Consider the following 15,081-nt stretch of genomic DNA (forward strand, 5'->3'; position numbering starts at 1 on the left):
ACTTTGAAGTTAACATTTTCTTCCACAAAGGCATTCACCTGTTGGAGTGTGACGTGGCTGCCCAGCTAGCGGTGACAGTGCCTGTACAAGAGCTGCATCATGGCTCACTAAGGACTGCAGAATCCTTGGCTGGAAGATGCCGGGTAATAGTGAACTTGTGAATGCAAAGGTGGCTTGAGCTTACTCTAGTCTGTCCTGGGGCTGAGTAATGGTTCTTGAGTGATGATGCTCTAGACCACCTGTGCTGAGGAGCTCCGGTTTGGAGTCAGTGGACACAGTGGAAAAAGATTCTGCCCCAAACATTTCTCATCAGAGCATAAGGCAAGAGGCAGCAGGAGGTGTGTGCAGACTGGCAAGAAGAAGGTCTTGGGGAGGTGGTTGTGACGAGCAGATGTTGACACCTGCATGGTCAGCGCAGCAGCTCTTCCCCACCCCTCTCCAGCTTTCCTGAGCTCGCCAGGTCTGGAGTTTCCCTGGGTAAGATGTGTTCCCTTAGGACATGTGTCACTCCCCACTGGTACCAGACCTTTTCAAGAGCATTTCATGAGCTCCGCATTAACACGCCACAGCGGAACACCAGCACATATTGCTGCCAGCCCCCTTAGAGGCTCCGATAGGGAACGTTATTCATTTCTATTAATGCTTAGTGTGATTAAACCAGATAGAGCAAATCCCCTGAGACACTCCCGGAAAGGAGGGAGGGCAGCAGGCCAGGGGCCGAGCGAGACCCCAGGCCTGCAGGGCGCAGGGGGGACCTGCCACCCTCCCTGGCTTCCCAGGCAAGAGCAGGCATCTCTCTGCGGTGTCGTCCCCGCAGCCACCTCCGACACCGACACCGTGCCAGCGACAATGCCAGACCACAGGCCCAGCGGCCTGTGTGGGCCGGCAGGAGACCCCCAGGCCCGAAGGGGGAGCCGGGGCCAAGGACAGCTGTGGCCGTGAGCTCCGCCACCGCCGGTTCTCCTTCGCCACCGGCTTTCAAAGCAAGGTCGTGGCCGCGCAGCCGGCCCCCTCCCCTCAGCCCGGCAGCCTCTGCGGAGCCGCCGACCTCCTCAAGATGGCGGTGCCCTTCCCATGATGGCGGCTCCTTGCGGGATGGTCACGTGCGGCGGGGCGGGTGGGGAATCCCGGCGCGTCAGCTGAGCGGGCTCACGTGACTGGGAACCAGCGGCGCTGCGGGGTAAGGCCGGCGTTCGCTCCGCTCCACGCCCCGCCCCCGCATCCCGGCTCCGCCCCCGGGTGTCCCGGTCCCCGCCGCTGCCCCGCGGAGGGCGGGGGGGGGCCGCACCGGGTCCGGCCCTGAACGGGTCCCGCGGCGGGGCCTTTTCCTCATAGCGTCGGCCCGGAGCCCCGGGGAGGAGTGGCGGCCTACCCGCCGCCTGCCCCCGGGGCGGTGCTCCGGCCCCTCCGCCCCTCACCGGCTCCCCGTTCCCGCGGCAGCCGCTCGCACCGGAGCCGCGGCCTTGCCCCGCTCCGCCACCCCTGGTCCCTGCCCCGTGCCCCTGACGCCGGTCACCGGCTGGGTGCCCCGTTCCCGCCGGCTCCCGCGGCCCCACGATGCCGTCCAACAAATCCGTCTCGGACGCGCCCATCGTCCAGTTCACCAACTGCCGCATCCTGAGGAGCCACCAGCTCCAGAGGTGAGGGCTGCCGGGGGTGCCGGGGGGTGCCGGGGCTCAGGGCCGGGCTGCAGAGCTGACCTGGAACCTGGAGCGACTGTCCCCAGGTCCCCCGGTGCATCAGCCGTCGGCTCTCGCCCCCTGCGCTCCCACCGTCCCTCCCTCGTCCCTTCCGCCTGATTTCTGAAGGAGATGAGGTGTGTGTGAAGTACTACGGCCCCTCCCTGCTCCCCTCGTCTTTCGTTTGCCTCCTCTGACGGGCAGCCCATGAAAACCCCGTTCCCGTGAATTTTGTAAGGCCAGAGGCCAGGCAGAGAGGGAAGCTGCTGGAAGAGCAGCTTTGCCCTAGTAGACATTGGAGAGCCCATGACTGGAGGGTGCTGGTGGGGTCTGCTCTGCCCGAGGCCACCCCTGTCACTGGGGCCACGGCCACCTGCTCCCGTGTGCTCCACCGCAGATGGCACTGGAGCTTGGTGAGTGTGTAACTGTCCCTTCAGGGAGGACCTGTGGGTGCGAGAGGGGAAGATCCTCAATCCGGAGAAACTCTTCTTTGACGAGAAGGGCTCTGCTGACATCCAGCTGGACTGCAAGGACAGCATCATCACCCCGGGCTTCATCGACGTCCAGATCAATGGTACGGTGAAGCCATGTGCGCTTGCAGGGGAGTGGGGAGTCCCGGGTTTGTCCATCCCAGACCTTCAAACCCTGCTGTGTGCATACTGTCCGTGACCAAATGCATTTCAGCTGCTCGAGGGAGATGTGAGTCACTGAACTAATGATAAAGAACAATTTTGCCCGTGGTTGCTGCTGTCACATAACTGATCCCCTTTGGCTCGGTGGGGTTTTCAGCCCAGCTTTCCTCTTAACCTCATTTTTATCAACATTTTATCCTGCCCCTGCACAGGGATGTTCCATGGTGCCGGGAGGACAGAGCAGGACTTCTCAAGGGAACAAACATTACCTGCTATAGCTCTTTCCTGAGGGTTGAGAGGGGCTTGTTCTAAGGTAGCTTTTGTTGGAAGTCAGAGCCCCTCTTCAGTGGGGAATCCTCAGGTTTTGCCCTGCATCAAAAGGAAAAGTTGTTGCTTGCAAAATGCTGGGATGCTGTGGGGAAAAGCACTTCAGGAGGACAGCATTGGATGGATTTGTACTCGCAGAGCCTTGTGAATATAGGACAGGAGCAGTGCTGGAAGAGCCGTTTGCTTCTGGTCAGTGCCATACAAATGGAAAGGCTCACTCTGGTCATGCAAAATGTTTCTTTGGCATTTTCGGGTGGGAAAACGTCCACTGGGGAAGCTGCAATTTCATCTCTGCTTTGCTCATGGTGCAGGAGGCTTTGGGGTGGACTTTTCCCTGGCTACAGATGACTTCAAATCAGGGATTGACCTGGTCAGTCAGAAAATCCTGTCCCATGGAGTGACCTCCTTCTGTCCCACCCTGGTGACCTCTCCTCCATCTGTGTACCACCAGGTAAGTGCCTTTCTTCCCCTCTCATCCTCAAGGTGATAAAGGGCTGAGAGGTTGGTACCAAGAGGTGAGAGGGCCAAGGCTGGGCCTACAGAGACTGGGATAGCTGCCTTGGCGGAAAAGCCATGGGCATGAGGAGCTGGACACTACCCCTGGATTTCTTGCCCTTAACCTTTAGACCACTGAGACAGCGATGTTTCCCAGACCAGCTTTGCACAATCAGGCTTGCAGCTGACTTTTTGTGGGCTGTGTTTGGCTGATGGTCCCAAGTGGTCCAGCTACAAAGCTCTCTCCGGACCCAAGGTTTGGGTTTATTTTGGCAGGCTGGGGAGCTGTGTCTGGGGCGCCATGTCTGACAAACCCCTTTCTCTAGGTTCTCCCTCAGATCAGCATAAGAAATGGTGGAGCCCACGGAGCAGGTATCCTGGGTAAGTGGTTTTGTCCCTCACTGTCCTCTCTGGTGCTACTCTAGGTAGGCAATTATCTTGTTCATTGTTAAGGAGAAGGAAGCTACTGTAGGGACAGCACAAATGGGGGCTGGAGCTCTCTTGATGGGAGGGATGCACAGGTGGGCACAGACCCGCTTTCTCCCTCAACCTGTGCTTGGCCTTTGCCATGGTCTCTGCCATCATACATGCACTGCTCCAGCCCTTTTGGGCCCCACAGGGTAACGGCAGTGGGGTGGCTTGGCTTGGCCAGTTGCCAGCACTGCATCTTTCACTGTGCTGTGCTCAGAGTTACCAGAGCCATGTGTTTTGCTGCAGGAGAATGGCAAGAGCTTGACTGGAGCAGGGTAGGCACAGCAGGTTTTTTGGTCCTTGGCAGGGAGAGGAAGGGTCATGGCTTTGTGTTCCTGTTTGGGCAGGGGCCCATCTGGAAGGACCGTTCATCAGCAAGGAGAAGAAAGGGGCGCACCCGGAGCACTGCCTCCGCACCTTCGAGGCAGGTGCTTTCCAGGACCTTCTTGCCACCTACGGGTCCCTGGACTGTGTCCGGATAGTCACCCTGGCCCCAGAGATGAAGAGGAGCAGTGAGGTGATCCAGGAACTCACCAAGCGGGGCATCTGTGTCTCGCTCGGTAAGGGCTGGGGCGGAGGAGGCTTAGGGAAGCTCCGTTTCCCTCTGCCACGCGAGCCAGGCAGCCCCTCTCTTGGGGCTGTAGCATCTCCAATGGTGTCTCAGTGTGACTGGACGGGGTGGGATTTTCTTTTGCCGGGCCTATATGGAGGTGACAGACCTGTCACAAATGGGGACCTCACTTGATGCTGCAAATCTGTCACCCTTTGTACGGTAAGGGCCAAACTTCATATTGATTGAAAAGCCCCTGCAGTTTAACACAAGGCAGCATCTGGTGATGGAAATACGCAGGAAAGAATAGCGGTGTTACTTGAATAAAGATGTAATTGAAGGTTGATGACGTGGAAAGTTCAAACTCTGAGGTTCAACTGCTTTAGGCCTTGTTTGACAGGTGAAATAATTTTCCAAAGGTTACTCTTGAGTTTTGAGAACTCTGTTTCAACCAGAAGTGCTGTAGGAGACCTCACTCCACTGCCTTGCAGGCCACTGACTTAAAACTGGCTGCATTTTTCTTGTCCTCTGTTTCACAAGTTCTTCTTTGCCTCAGACCATTAAAGAAATCCTTTTTTTTTTTTTTTGTTAAAAAAAAAAGGCAGGGGGGGAGTTATTCAGGGTGAAATTAAACCTTAAATAAGAAGGCATTCATACAGCAGAGCATCTTTTATCTCACAGCCACGTAAAGCAAAGAACCACAGAAAAGCAAAGTTTGCCCACACAGCATTAGAGCTGCTGTGCATGTTGGGGAAAACAGAATTTTCCTTCTGGGTAGTTTTATCCCCATATTCTTTCTTGGCAAAGTCCCCACTGTCTCTACTCCCTTGACACCTCTCTATTAAGCCTTTAAATATCTGAGGAAAGCAGAAGGGCATGTATTTGGACCTCCAGCCTAGCCTGAAGGCAACTCTCTGTGAGCAAGGCAGCATTTGTGACAGTTGTGATGTGAATAGTGAACATGTTCAGGTGAAACATGCACTGCCAGAGTCCCTCACGGTCATGGCCAGACACCTCTGTGCCAAGGCTGGCATCTCAGACATTGGCCCAGGGTGGGGCATCAGCGTAGAGTCATAGTGACAGAGCGTCTTCACTCCTGTAGGGAAATAAATGGAGGGATGGGCAGAAAAATCATGCATTTGTCTTTGTTCCCAGGTCACTCGGTGGCTAATCTCTCCCAGGCTGAGGAGGCTGTGCAGCACGGTGCTACCTTCATCACTCACCTCTTCAATGCCATGTTGCCGGTGAGTAGCTGAGGGCACTTGCCCTGCACTGGTATTGCTTTTGGTGCTTTGTCTCCTGCTCTCCACAGATGCATATTCTCCCCAGCTTGCTTCATAACAGGCCTTGCAATGAGGTTTCAGCACTAAACCTCTGGCTTCGCGTTTCTCCTGCCTGATCTAAAAGAGAGTCAAGGCTGTAGCAGACTTGAAATTCAAGGAAATGCTCAGACTTGTCCGGTAAAGCACAGAGCACCCAGCTGCCAGGCACTCTTTGATAGAGATGGCAGCTGCATCCCCTGACAGGAAGGGTCTCAGCCCACAAATCCTAGTGATGATCCACAGCTTGTTCTCTCTCCCCTTGGGCAGTTCCACCATCGTGACCCTGGGATCGTGGGGCTGCTGACGAGTGACAAGATTCCTGCTGGGCGGAGGGTCTTTTACGGCATGATCTCTGATGGCATCCACACCAACCCTGCTGCCCTGCGAATCGCCCACCGAGCCCACCCCAAAGGTGAGCCATGCCAGGCCCATGCAGTGTCACCAGCCATCCCAAGCGCTGTGCCATCTCGCACAAAACACTTGTGCAAGTGTTGTGGCGTGCTGCCCTCACTGCCTGAAAGAGGTCATAGCCATGTGTGCTGATCCACTAGCCCTCTTGCTTTGGTTGAATGCAGCTAGAGACACCCTGGCTCCCCTGTGGGAGGGCCACTGTGGCGCAGTGCTTGGAGCTGCAGCAAGGTCAGCTGCAAAGCTAACGCAGCCTCTTTCCTTACATTCCTCAGGCCTGGTGCTGGTGACAGATGCAATTGCTGGCATGGGGCTGGCACCAGGTCGGCACACGCTGGGTCAGCAGGTGGTGGAGATCGATGGGCTGAACACCTACATTGCAGGTAACTGTCTCTGGCTAAATTGCTGGGGACAGTGCTGCCACTCGTGCCTGTTCCTGAAGAGCTCAGCACACCTTGCAGTGCTTATCTGTGTGAGGCAGCACTTGTGCCACCCGCTTGGGTTTTGGTGCCTGATGGCTCTGCAGTGACTTGGCCATGGGGAGAATGAGGCACCTCGTAAAGAGGGGAAGTGCCCCATCTTCATGGAGTGAGGAGGTATCTGTCAATTTGTAGCTGTCTGCAACACCTTTGAACACCTTGTTGCCCAGTGTCATGAATGCCAGAGGTTCCAGCGGGGCCAGAAAGGACAGAGAAATCTACAGATATTTATTGTCCCTTGTCTTTACTGTAACACTACCACTTCTTGCTAACTAAGTTCCCTAAGTTGCAAGCAGTTGGAGACTGGGAAGGTATTTCAGAGAAGGATCATTCCTTTCTCTGTTCCCTTCCTTTGTCTCTGGCAGCAGATGCCTGCGTTGTGAGCTAGTTTCACCCAGTCCAGCTGGTCTTACGGTGGAGCTGTGGGGTGACACCCAGTACCTCTCTCTGCGCTGCCAGCATTCTGTCACTCGGCAGCAATGGCTTCAGGCCCTTCAACTTTCTCCTCATGCAACCCAGGATTTCTGCCCCTTCTGGTCATGTTATGCTTTCCCACCACCCCGCTTCTCCTTGCTGACTTGTGGGACTGACTCAGTGCCATCCTGTTCCTCTCCCAGGCACAAAGACCCTGAGCGGTAGTGTGGCGACCATGGACACGTGTGTGCGACATTTCCAAGAAGCCACAGGTAAGTAAGCCTTGTCTACAAGCTGTTGCTCCCTACGTTGACGCGGGAAGAAGTCTCGCTCTTGCCAGCTGTGTCCGCTCCACGAGGGACCGTTCCCTCTCGCCTGAGTCTTGATGAGAAGCGCTGGCGTCAGTGGCACTGGCCTCAGATGAGCACCTTTTTGAGGGGAGGTTTCATTTTAACCCACAGCACTAATGAGAGTTGAACTGTCCTGCTCCTTTCTCACAAAGGTGAATGATTTTCCCCCCTCCCCATACCCTAGATGTTCAGTTCTCCTCTTCCCACTGTCTCCTGTAGGGATGTTTCTCCTCCCCATCTCCATCTGGCTGTGGTGAGGGTGTTCCAGCTCGGGTCCCTGCCAGGCTAACAGTTGCCTTAGCCAGGGGGGTTTGGGCTGCTCTGGCAACAGGACTGTTTGCTGCCCTAATGTCTCCCCTCTTCTCTGTCCAAGGGTGCTCGGTAGAGACCGCGTTGGAGGCAGCGTCTCTGCATCCCGCCCAGCTCCTGGGGATTGAACACAAAAAGGGGACACTAAATTACGACTCTGATGCAGGTACTGGTATGGGGACAATGGTGTGAGGGCTCCCGGGTGCTGGAGCAAAGCATGGGCTGCTGTGAACGCATCTTCATCCCCTGCTTCAGTGGGAGCTGCAGGGAGACTTGCTCTGCCTGGGATTTGCTCTGGGCTTTTGCGCCAGTGGTTTTTCCCTTGGATGCTGGTGGTGTTTCCTGAGCCCTTTGGAGAGACCCCCACATCTCAGCCAGGCATGGAGCAGAGCTGCCATAGCAAGGATGGCACCGCACTGCCATCCTGCTGTTTCTGGGGTGGGGAGAAATTCTTCCCCACTGAGCCCAGCTCTTCCCAGCCAGCTTCAGCTGCTCCATATCTCTGACAGCTGCTTCCTTTCTCTCTTGTCTGATGCAGATTTCCTGATGCTGAATGATGGTCTGTATGTGCAAGCCACATACATCGCAGGGGAGGAAGTCTGGAGACAGGATGCGTTAGGCATGTGACGCTGGGCTGTCCTGGTGCCCTCCGAGGCTCCCTGGCACTGTGGTTAGCAGCTTTGGTAACCACTCCACTTCTCTTTTTTTTTTTTTTTTTTTTTTTTTTTTAATTCCTTCCTGCAACTCCCTTAAAGGAGCCTCATACCAAAGAGCTGCGTTTTCCAGCGCAACCGCTGCTTCCAGTTACAGCCATGCCTGCAACAAATTTGTTGGTGCTCAGTTGGTGGAGTGGGGAAAGCAGGCAGATCTGTGTTGGGGGGGATTGTCAGTCCCTGGAGTGACCCGAATTACAGCCGTCCTGCGTGGAGTCCCCAGACAGAGGTGCTCCTGTCGCCATCTTACAGCAGTGTGAAGCTGTCCCAGCCTTTGCACTGTTTTATACAGCACACACTAACCTGCCCTGTGCCTGAGGCAGGCTCAAGCCATTTCCATCCCTCTGCCTGCCGTTTGCCTTGCTCCCAGGCAGCCGTGGCTGGTTAGACATCAGCTTCCACCAGCTCAGCTTGCAGCTCTTCATATTAAAAGGTTCCTGTTGTGTCAGCAGAAGTTGAGGATCACATTCTGATGCCCCGGCAGTCCCACTGTTGTGTGTCCTCAGAGCAAGGCTGTCACAGCTCGCCGACTCGGTGCCGTTGTGGGGCTGTGAATCCATGTGGGATGAATCCTCAGGGCAGAGATCAAACCCAGGAAAAATGAGGCATTGCTGGTCCTTTGTGCCTTTTCCCTGCATGGGCATTGAGTCCACAGCATGTAGTTTCGACTGGAGACATGGACAGCATCCTGCCACAGAAGGCAATGTTCCTCTTAACCCTTTGTTCTGGCTAGATCGGTTCTGCAGGTTCTGTGCCCAGCCGTACCTAGTAGAGCCTTTGCATCGTCTGATGGGTTTGCACATTCCTCAGGCCACAGACAGGAAGCTTTTGCTTTAGGGGATGCATCCAGACTGGTGGCGACAGGCTCATGAGCCCTCGATCCAGCTCAGGGACTGAGGGAGAGAACTGCAGTGGGATTCTGGCCTTTCAAGACAGTTGCTGATAGCTCATTATTCCCATGCTCATTATTATCTAATCCAATACTTGACTGTCAGCTCTTTTCCTGACACTTGGACACTTCTATGTGAAGACTGATGCCGGTTTCAAACGTAGCGCAGTCAGAAAAGCCTTGTGATAAGTCTTAGACAATCTCTGATAAGCCTCAAACCAATTAGATGGTTTTTGTAGTGAGGGAAGGGCTTAGACAAGGGCTAAGTCTTAGCAAGGGTGGAGGTTGTAAGGCAAGACAAAAATCTGGTTGGGACTGGCAGAAGTGTGCCGATTTTTCCTGTACCTTTTTATAACCTTTAACAGCAACATTTTGGAAGTGCTTTCCTAGCACTTTAGCACCCTGCTGGAATAACTGGCAGCCTTGGAGAATTTCTAACATCAACTGCCAATGTCAGCAGAAACTATAACCTCCACGATTTGAAGCATTTGAAAGAGACATCAAATACTGTGCTGTGACATGTGACGTGCTACAGCAGTACAGATCTCGGCGGGGGCACTTTTGACTGCTGTTGAAAAAAATCCAAGGGAAAAAAAATGCATATGAAACAAGGTGTCTAACTTTTTTTTATTTACAAAATGAAATAATCAAAAGGAAGTCTAAAATAGAAATGGAATTAGACAATACCTGTATATGTGTATTACCCTCTTTTTGCCTTCTGAAAATACGCTGTACCTAGCCACGGTGGTGTATTGTGGGGTCTATCAGGCTGGGATGCCAGCTGCCAGCTGCACTGTGGCCCTTGCACCTCGGCGCCTTGACGGGGATAACGCTGACGTGGCTGCTCCCGAAGGTGCCCGGGGATTTGGTCCCATGGATGGAGGCCACAGCCGGACAGCCAGCGGCCCGGCGGCGCAAATGCGGCCCGGCAGCGTCCTGTGGGGCTCGGGGGAGAGGGAGGTGAGCTTCGGGGGCGGGGGGACGATGGCACCGCCAAGGTGGGAGCTCGTCTCCTCTGAGCCGCCTCCCGCCGAGGCGTCCCCAACCTTGGCTCACCCGGCTTCGGAGGAAGGCTTCGTGCCTCGGCACCCCGGGCCTTCCCCCGGCCCTCCCTGCGCGGGCCTCGGCAAGGGCAGGCACGTTGACCTCGCCGGGCCTTCCCCACGGTTGCCTCCCGTGGCCGTGGTGGCCCGTGGCGGTGGGTGGCGAGCCCCTCGCCCCCGGCGGACAGCGGGGCCTTTCCCCGTTCCTCGCCGGCGGGTCCGTGCTGGGTGCCGGGGCCCCGAGGGGCGAGGCGGGCCCGGGCGGGCCCCGCTTTCCCCTCAACGCGGCGGGCGGAACGGAGGCGCGGGGCTCCGGGGAGCGGCCGGAGGGGCGGCGGGCGGACCGCGGCGGGGGGAGGTGTTTGAGCGGTGCGCGGCGGCCGGGCCCTTCCCGCCTTCGTCCCCCGGGCCTCGGCGGTTGCCTCAGGCCGAGGGGCGGCGGGCGGGCAGGCCGGTCCTGGGCCTCAGTCGCTGGTGCCGGCCTCGGCCCCGGCGGAGCGGGAGTCCGGGCGTCCAAAGGCTGTTCTGTGACCGGAGGTGGGTGGTGGCAGAGGAGCCCGGCTTCCTCCCCGTGCCGGCGCGGAGACTGCCCAGCATGGAGCGGGTAAGAGCTTTGCTCGGCCCCCTCTCTGCCTCTCCCTTCTGTTCTGAGGCACCCTCTGCTCCGCCGGCCCTTTGCCGAGGCACCCGTCTCCCGGCAGCGTCCCCCGCTCCCGGCAGGTTTTCTTTAAAGGAGTTCGCTAGCACTTGTGCCTGCCTTTCCCAATTCCTGGTCACCTCGTTATTCTGCTAAGGCAAGAGTTTTTTTCACTTTCTGACTGTCTTGTTCACAGGCGGGCTTCTAAGGCTTACTTTCCACCTGCTTAGCAGGAGGCAGGGAGGGTAAAAATACAGCAAAGGTAGTCTTAAGGACTTGTGTTTAGCATAAAGATAAATTCTGTGTATTGCCAGAGCTGCGCTGGAGGGAAATTTCCTGCTGTGGAGACATATTATGCCATAGAATAAGTGTCAGGAAAAATGAGAAATCTTCCATTTGAGGCCTTTAAAAAGGGAGGAGGAGAAAAAAGAAAAAAAAAAACAAACACCTGTGGGAAGTCCTTGCTTGCCAGGTGTGGGTGATTTACTGCTAGTAAGAGTAGCAGTTTATAATTTTTGTAATGAAAAGGGCTCATTTGGTGCCCTTCAAATAGGCAATATTGCAGGGCATGTGTCCCACCCTGTGCTGCGTTGATTTATGGTAAAAATGGGACTAGTTACAAAACACACCTCAAGCGTAAAGCCAGAAAAGGGGTTTATGACCTGCTAGTCTGGTCTCCCATAAGAGTGGAGAGGGCTTCAGAAAACTCAGGTTTGGAATCAATTTCACAGGGGAGAGATTTGTGCTTCTTTTAAACATTGTGCCTTCCCTTGTCCCATGTCCAAGGCTCCCAAAGGCACATTCCAAGATGAGCTGGAGTGGTGTGTTTCACAGCTGGAAGCAAATCTCCTTTGTGTCAACCCAACCCCAAAACAAGGTATGTTGCTTCTTCCACCGTCTGTAGCCATATTCCAACCTCAGTTCTGATTTAGTAGACCTGAATGTTTTTGTGTTTCTTCTCTCCCATCTGTTTTCTAATCTTCTGTTATATGGGATTTGTTCTAAATACAAAACAACATAAAGCATTGAACTTTAAGAACTGTCTGTCTGGAAGCAGCTTTATCTCTCATTCCTGTGATGTTCATTCTCCCTGTTTTCTGTATTCTTTCTCATGCTCTCATTTTCCCATCTAATGGCTTGTTGTTTGGTTCTGCTACAGCTCTGCTTTTGTTTTCCAGTCTTAAGGAAATTCTGCATTAGTGTGTCTGGCCCTTAAACACCAGTAGGCTTATTTTTGTAAAGCTTGTTCTTTATTGTTCTTGTTCCAGGGAGAAATTACATGAAAGAAAAAAATCCTATAAAATACTTTTCAGAAGATCACAGTTTGATGTAGTCAGTCCAACTTTAAATATATGAAGACACACATCCTGCTCCTACTGATGGCTAGTACTTAACATTTAGAGGAGGGGTGTGGCTACCTTTTGTAAGATGCCTAGATGAGTGTTCGCTGGTGCACCTGAGCATGTAGCAGTGATTAATATGTGCCCACACACCATGCTTGAGCATCAGACAGTTTTGTTACACCTGTATCTTGTGCTTGGTACCTAGTGTCCAGCAGCAGCAGGGAAAGGCTGCTCCTCGAGGGGAGGCAGGAGCTGAGCACAGTGACAAGGCAAGCAGAGGCAATGACTTGGCCAGAAAAGGGCCCGTTTGCACCAAGGAGAGCAAAACGGTACTGCTGATGGTAACCAGGCTCTGCCTGGAGTCCAGATCACCAGAGAAGTCTCTGGTGATGAGGCAGATCCAAGCTCTAGCCAGGAATTCAAGGTCTGGACCAGTGAGGTATCTGGCTGCAGCAGTGCCATGCATGAGATCCTCAGCTTAAAATAACTCATAAGTGAGGGAGGGGAGAGGTTCCCCTGAAACTTTATCTAGCTCTTTCTTTGTAACAGCTCTTACTAGCGAGCAGGCCTTGAATGCAGCCAGCTAAACACCTTGAAGGAGGGGGAAATGTGTGCTCAGGACCCTGACACCCAGGTGCTAGGAAGATATGTCCCACTTTTGTGGGTGGCTACGGCCCCACTGCAGCATTCTGCTTTGCATTTGCATGCTGTTACTTTGTTCCTAGGAACTGGAGCATGGGACTCTCAGTGTTGGATCGGCAAGATACACCTCATTTGGAGAGTTTCCAGAGAGGTGCACTGCAGCCAAGAGAGATGGGTGTGTGCCCATTCCAAAATACTAGTCTAGTACATCAAGCTTTTTTGTGGTTTGAAATGTGTGAGCCAAACACTAGGAGACTGCATCTCTGGAGTTCCCAAACTGAGGTCTTTGGGGACTGCTGTCACAGAAGAACAGCTATGCTTTTTAGAGAATTTGCTCTGACCCAAAGAATTGGGATTACTGTTGTGGTCAGGCCAGTTTGTATGAGAGTCAAGCAAGGGTCCTGCTTTTCAGGGTGTGCTTGCTACTCGGTCAGATTTTTTCCAGTTTTCTAGAGAAGAGACACTGAGCTAGGCTCTTGGATTTGTCAGTTGCTTTGGGTAAAGGGTTGTTAAGCCCTCTGTAGCTTCTGTGCCATTAGTAGTGCCCTTACTGCAGTGTAAGATTCTTACCGTATATAATAAGCAGTTAAGACCTTTTTTTGGGGTTGTTTTTTGGTTTTTTTTTTGAGAACATTTCATGGTATTTCAGCTTCTAGAAGCACTTGGAGTTTCCTTTCGATCAAATGCCAGTCATGGATTATTTGGAAGTGGTATGAACACAGAATGTGTTCAGAGGAGACCCAGTCATCAGCATCCCACCCAGTAACGTTGTAAGGCCTACCATAACCTGTTTCTTGTCTCTCTTGGTCTTTTTCTTGAGTGCAGCAGAGGAGACACAGCACATTCTCAAGGTCCTGCGCTCCCGTGAGACTCCTTTTGTGAAGAAGCAACAAGTGATGAACGATGTGTTTGGGGATTATCGTCTCAAGATGGCTGAGGATCAGAAGAGCATGAAGAAGGCAGGTGAGTTGGAACTATCCCTTCAAGGGATGGTGATATTTCATCCTTTTCTGTAGATTTCTTACACTGCAGCTTTTGATTGGATCGCTGCTCTGTGGCAGCACCTTACAGAGGGAATTGCAATAGCAGTGGCATCTCCATAGTAGGAAACTGGCATATTGATAGAAACATTATTCTTTATCTTTTCTAGACGTGAAACCTGGTGATGTGGAAGTACAGCAAAGCAATGGGCAGGCTTCAGATGGTGTGGTATATGGGAAACAATCTGACCAAACCTCTGAGGCAAAGCCAAAGTGGTTCATGTCATCTGACAACAGCTTCCGATTTGATTTTACGCTTTCTGAGATGGACCCAGAAGGAACTGATACACCTTTGGAAGCAGTCCCTGGTGTCAGTGGTGCTGAGCAGATACAAACCAATGTAAGAGCCACTGAGCAGGAGAACTGGAATGGAGCCTTGAGTTTTGCTGCCTCTGGACAAGAACCCAAGTTTGCTTTCAACTTTGCCATCCCAGATGAAGACTGTCCTCTGGTTCATTTAGTTCCAGCAAGCCAACATACAGAGCGTACAGCAGATCATGAAGTGCCGGGTAATTCACTGCCTACTGAGTCAGCGGGTATGCCACGGATTTCAGCCTTGCAGGAGCCTGAGTTGACTCCAATTACAGATAGTGCACCCAAAGAGGATAGAAGCCATGTCACGTTAAAGATCCCCCGACCAGAGACTGCTCCTGGAGATGAGACAGTGACAGAGAAGTCAGCAGCAGATGGAGCTGCCCAAAAGAAGAAAAAGAAGAAGAAACAAAAAACATCTGTCAGTAAAAAGGAGAAAGAAGAAACTGAGATCAACAGGAAGGCAAAGGCAGAAGCTAATAGATGTCAAAATAAAGATAATTCCCACCAAGATGAGACCTGTCAGGTATTGATGTGATCTCATAATTTATAAACCCTTGAGCAAAAGAGAAACTTTATCTCTTTGCATAGTTTAACAGTTAGTATACTGGCTTAAGATGAAAGCTGAAAGACAGGGATTGCTGCTTATTTCTTACAGCAGCTGTTTTCTTTCTCTGCTAGATGGTTGAGGAACCTAACTAGTGGAAACAAAGTTAATGGTCCTTCGTTGTCTGCTTCAGACTTGTGCCGAAACATTTCATGTTTAGACTTGACAGCTAATCCCGGCAAGCTGGGTGCCACATTTTCTTAAAAAAATAAAAGTAAACAACGGAGGTAACAGTCCTCAGTCAGTGCCAAGTTGGTATCTGTGCATGCTGAACCAGCCACTGTACCCCTGATTTGCATGTTACTGGGTAGGATGATTGCTCATGTAATGCAAATAGCAAAGCTGAGGTGCAGGGCTGCTACCTGGTGTAGCCAAGGCTGCGGCAGGATCTGGTGCAAAGCTTAAGGGTGCTTCTGAGA

The 15,081-nt window shown here is 53.1% G+C and overlaps 2 protein-coding genes across 2 annotated transcripts in view; both read left to right on the plus strand.

Annotated features, from left to right (window-relative positions):
* The first annotated feature begins 1,257 nt into the window (after nt 1-1,257).
* Nucleotides 1,258-11,586, plus strand: AMDHD2 (amidohydrolase domain containing 2). The gene is made up of 12 exons (XM_030002291.2): nt 1,258-1,640; nt 2,117-2,253; nt 2,950-3,089; nt 3,460-3,514; nt 3,952-4,164; nt 5,310-5,398; nt 5,744-5,888; nt 6,160-6,267; nt 6,981-7,049; nt 7,501-7,602; nt 7,975-8,119; nt 11,505-11,586. The coding sequence occupies exons 1-11, from the start codon at nt 1,558-1,560 to the stop codon at nt 8,061-8,063; spliced, it is 1,230 nt and encodes a 409-aa protein (XP_029858151.1). The 5' UTR covers nt 1,258-1,557; the 3' UTR covers nt 8,064-8,119; nt 11,505-11,586.
* The window catches only part of LOC115335993, a 33,665-nt gene continuing 28,396 nt past the window's right edge, over nt 9,813-15,081 (plus strand). Inside the window, exons 1-5 of the mRNA XM_041120373.1 lie at nt 9,813-10,450; nt 10,509-10,685; nt 11,450-11,595; nt 13,529-13,666; nt 13,854-14,581. Coding sequence (XP_040976307.1) covers nt 9,813-10,450; nt 10,509-10,685; nt 11,450-11,595; nt 13,529-13,666; nt 13,854-14,581 — 1,827 coding nt within the window. The remainder of the gene's footprint in view (nt 10,451-10,508; nt 10,686-11,449; nt 11,596-13,528; nt 13,667-13,853; nt 14,582-15,081) is intronic.

This window comes from Aquila chrysaetos, chromosome 25 (genome assembly GCF_900496995.4).
Source record: "Aquila chrysaetos chrysaetos chromosome 25, bAquChr1.4, whole genome shotgun sequence".
Lineage (NCBI taxonomy): Eukaryota > Metazoa > Chordata > Aves > Accipitriformes > Accipitridae > Aquila > Aquila chrysaetos.

Coding starts and splice junctions, on each gene's coding strand:
- AMDHD2 (XM_030002291.2), top strand. CDS start 1,558: ATGCCGTCCAACAAATCCGTCTCGGACGCGCCCATCGTCCAGTTCACC. Junction 3,090..3,459: donor CTCCATCTGTGTACCACCAG/GTAAGTGCCTTT, acceptor CCCTTTCTCTAG/GTTCTCCCTCAGATCAGCAT. Junction 4,165..5,309: donor GGGCATCTGTGTCTCGCTCG/GTAAGGGCTGGG, acceptor CTTTGTTCCCAG/GTCACTCGGTGGCTAATCTC.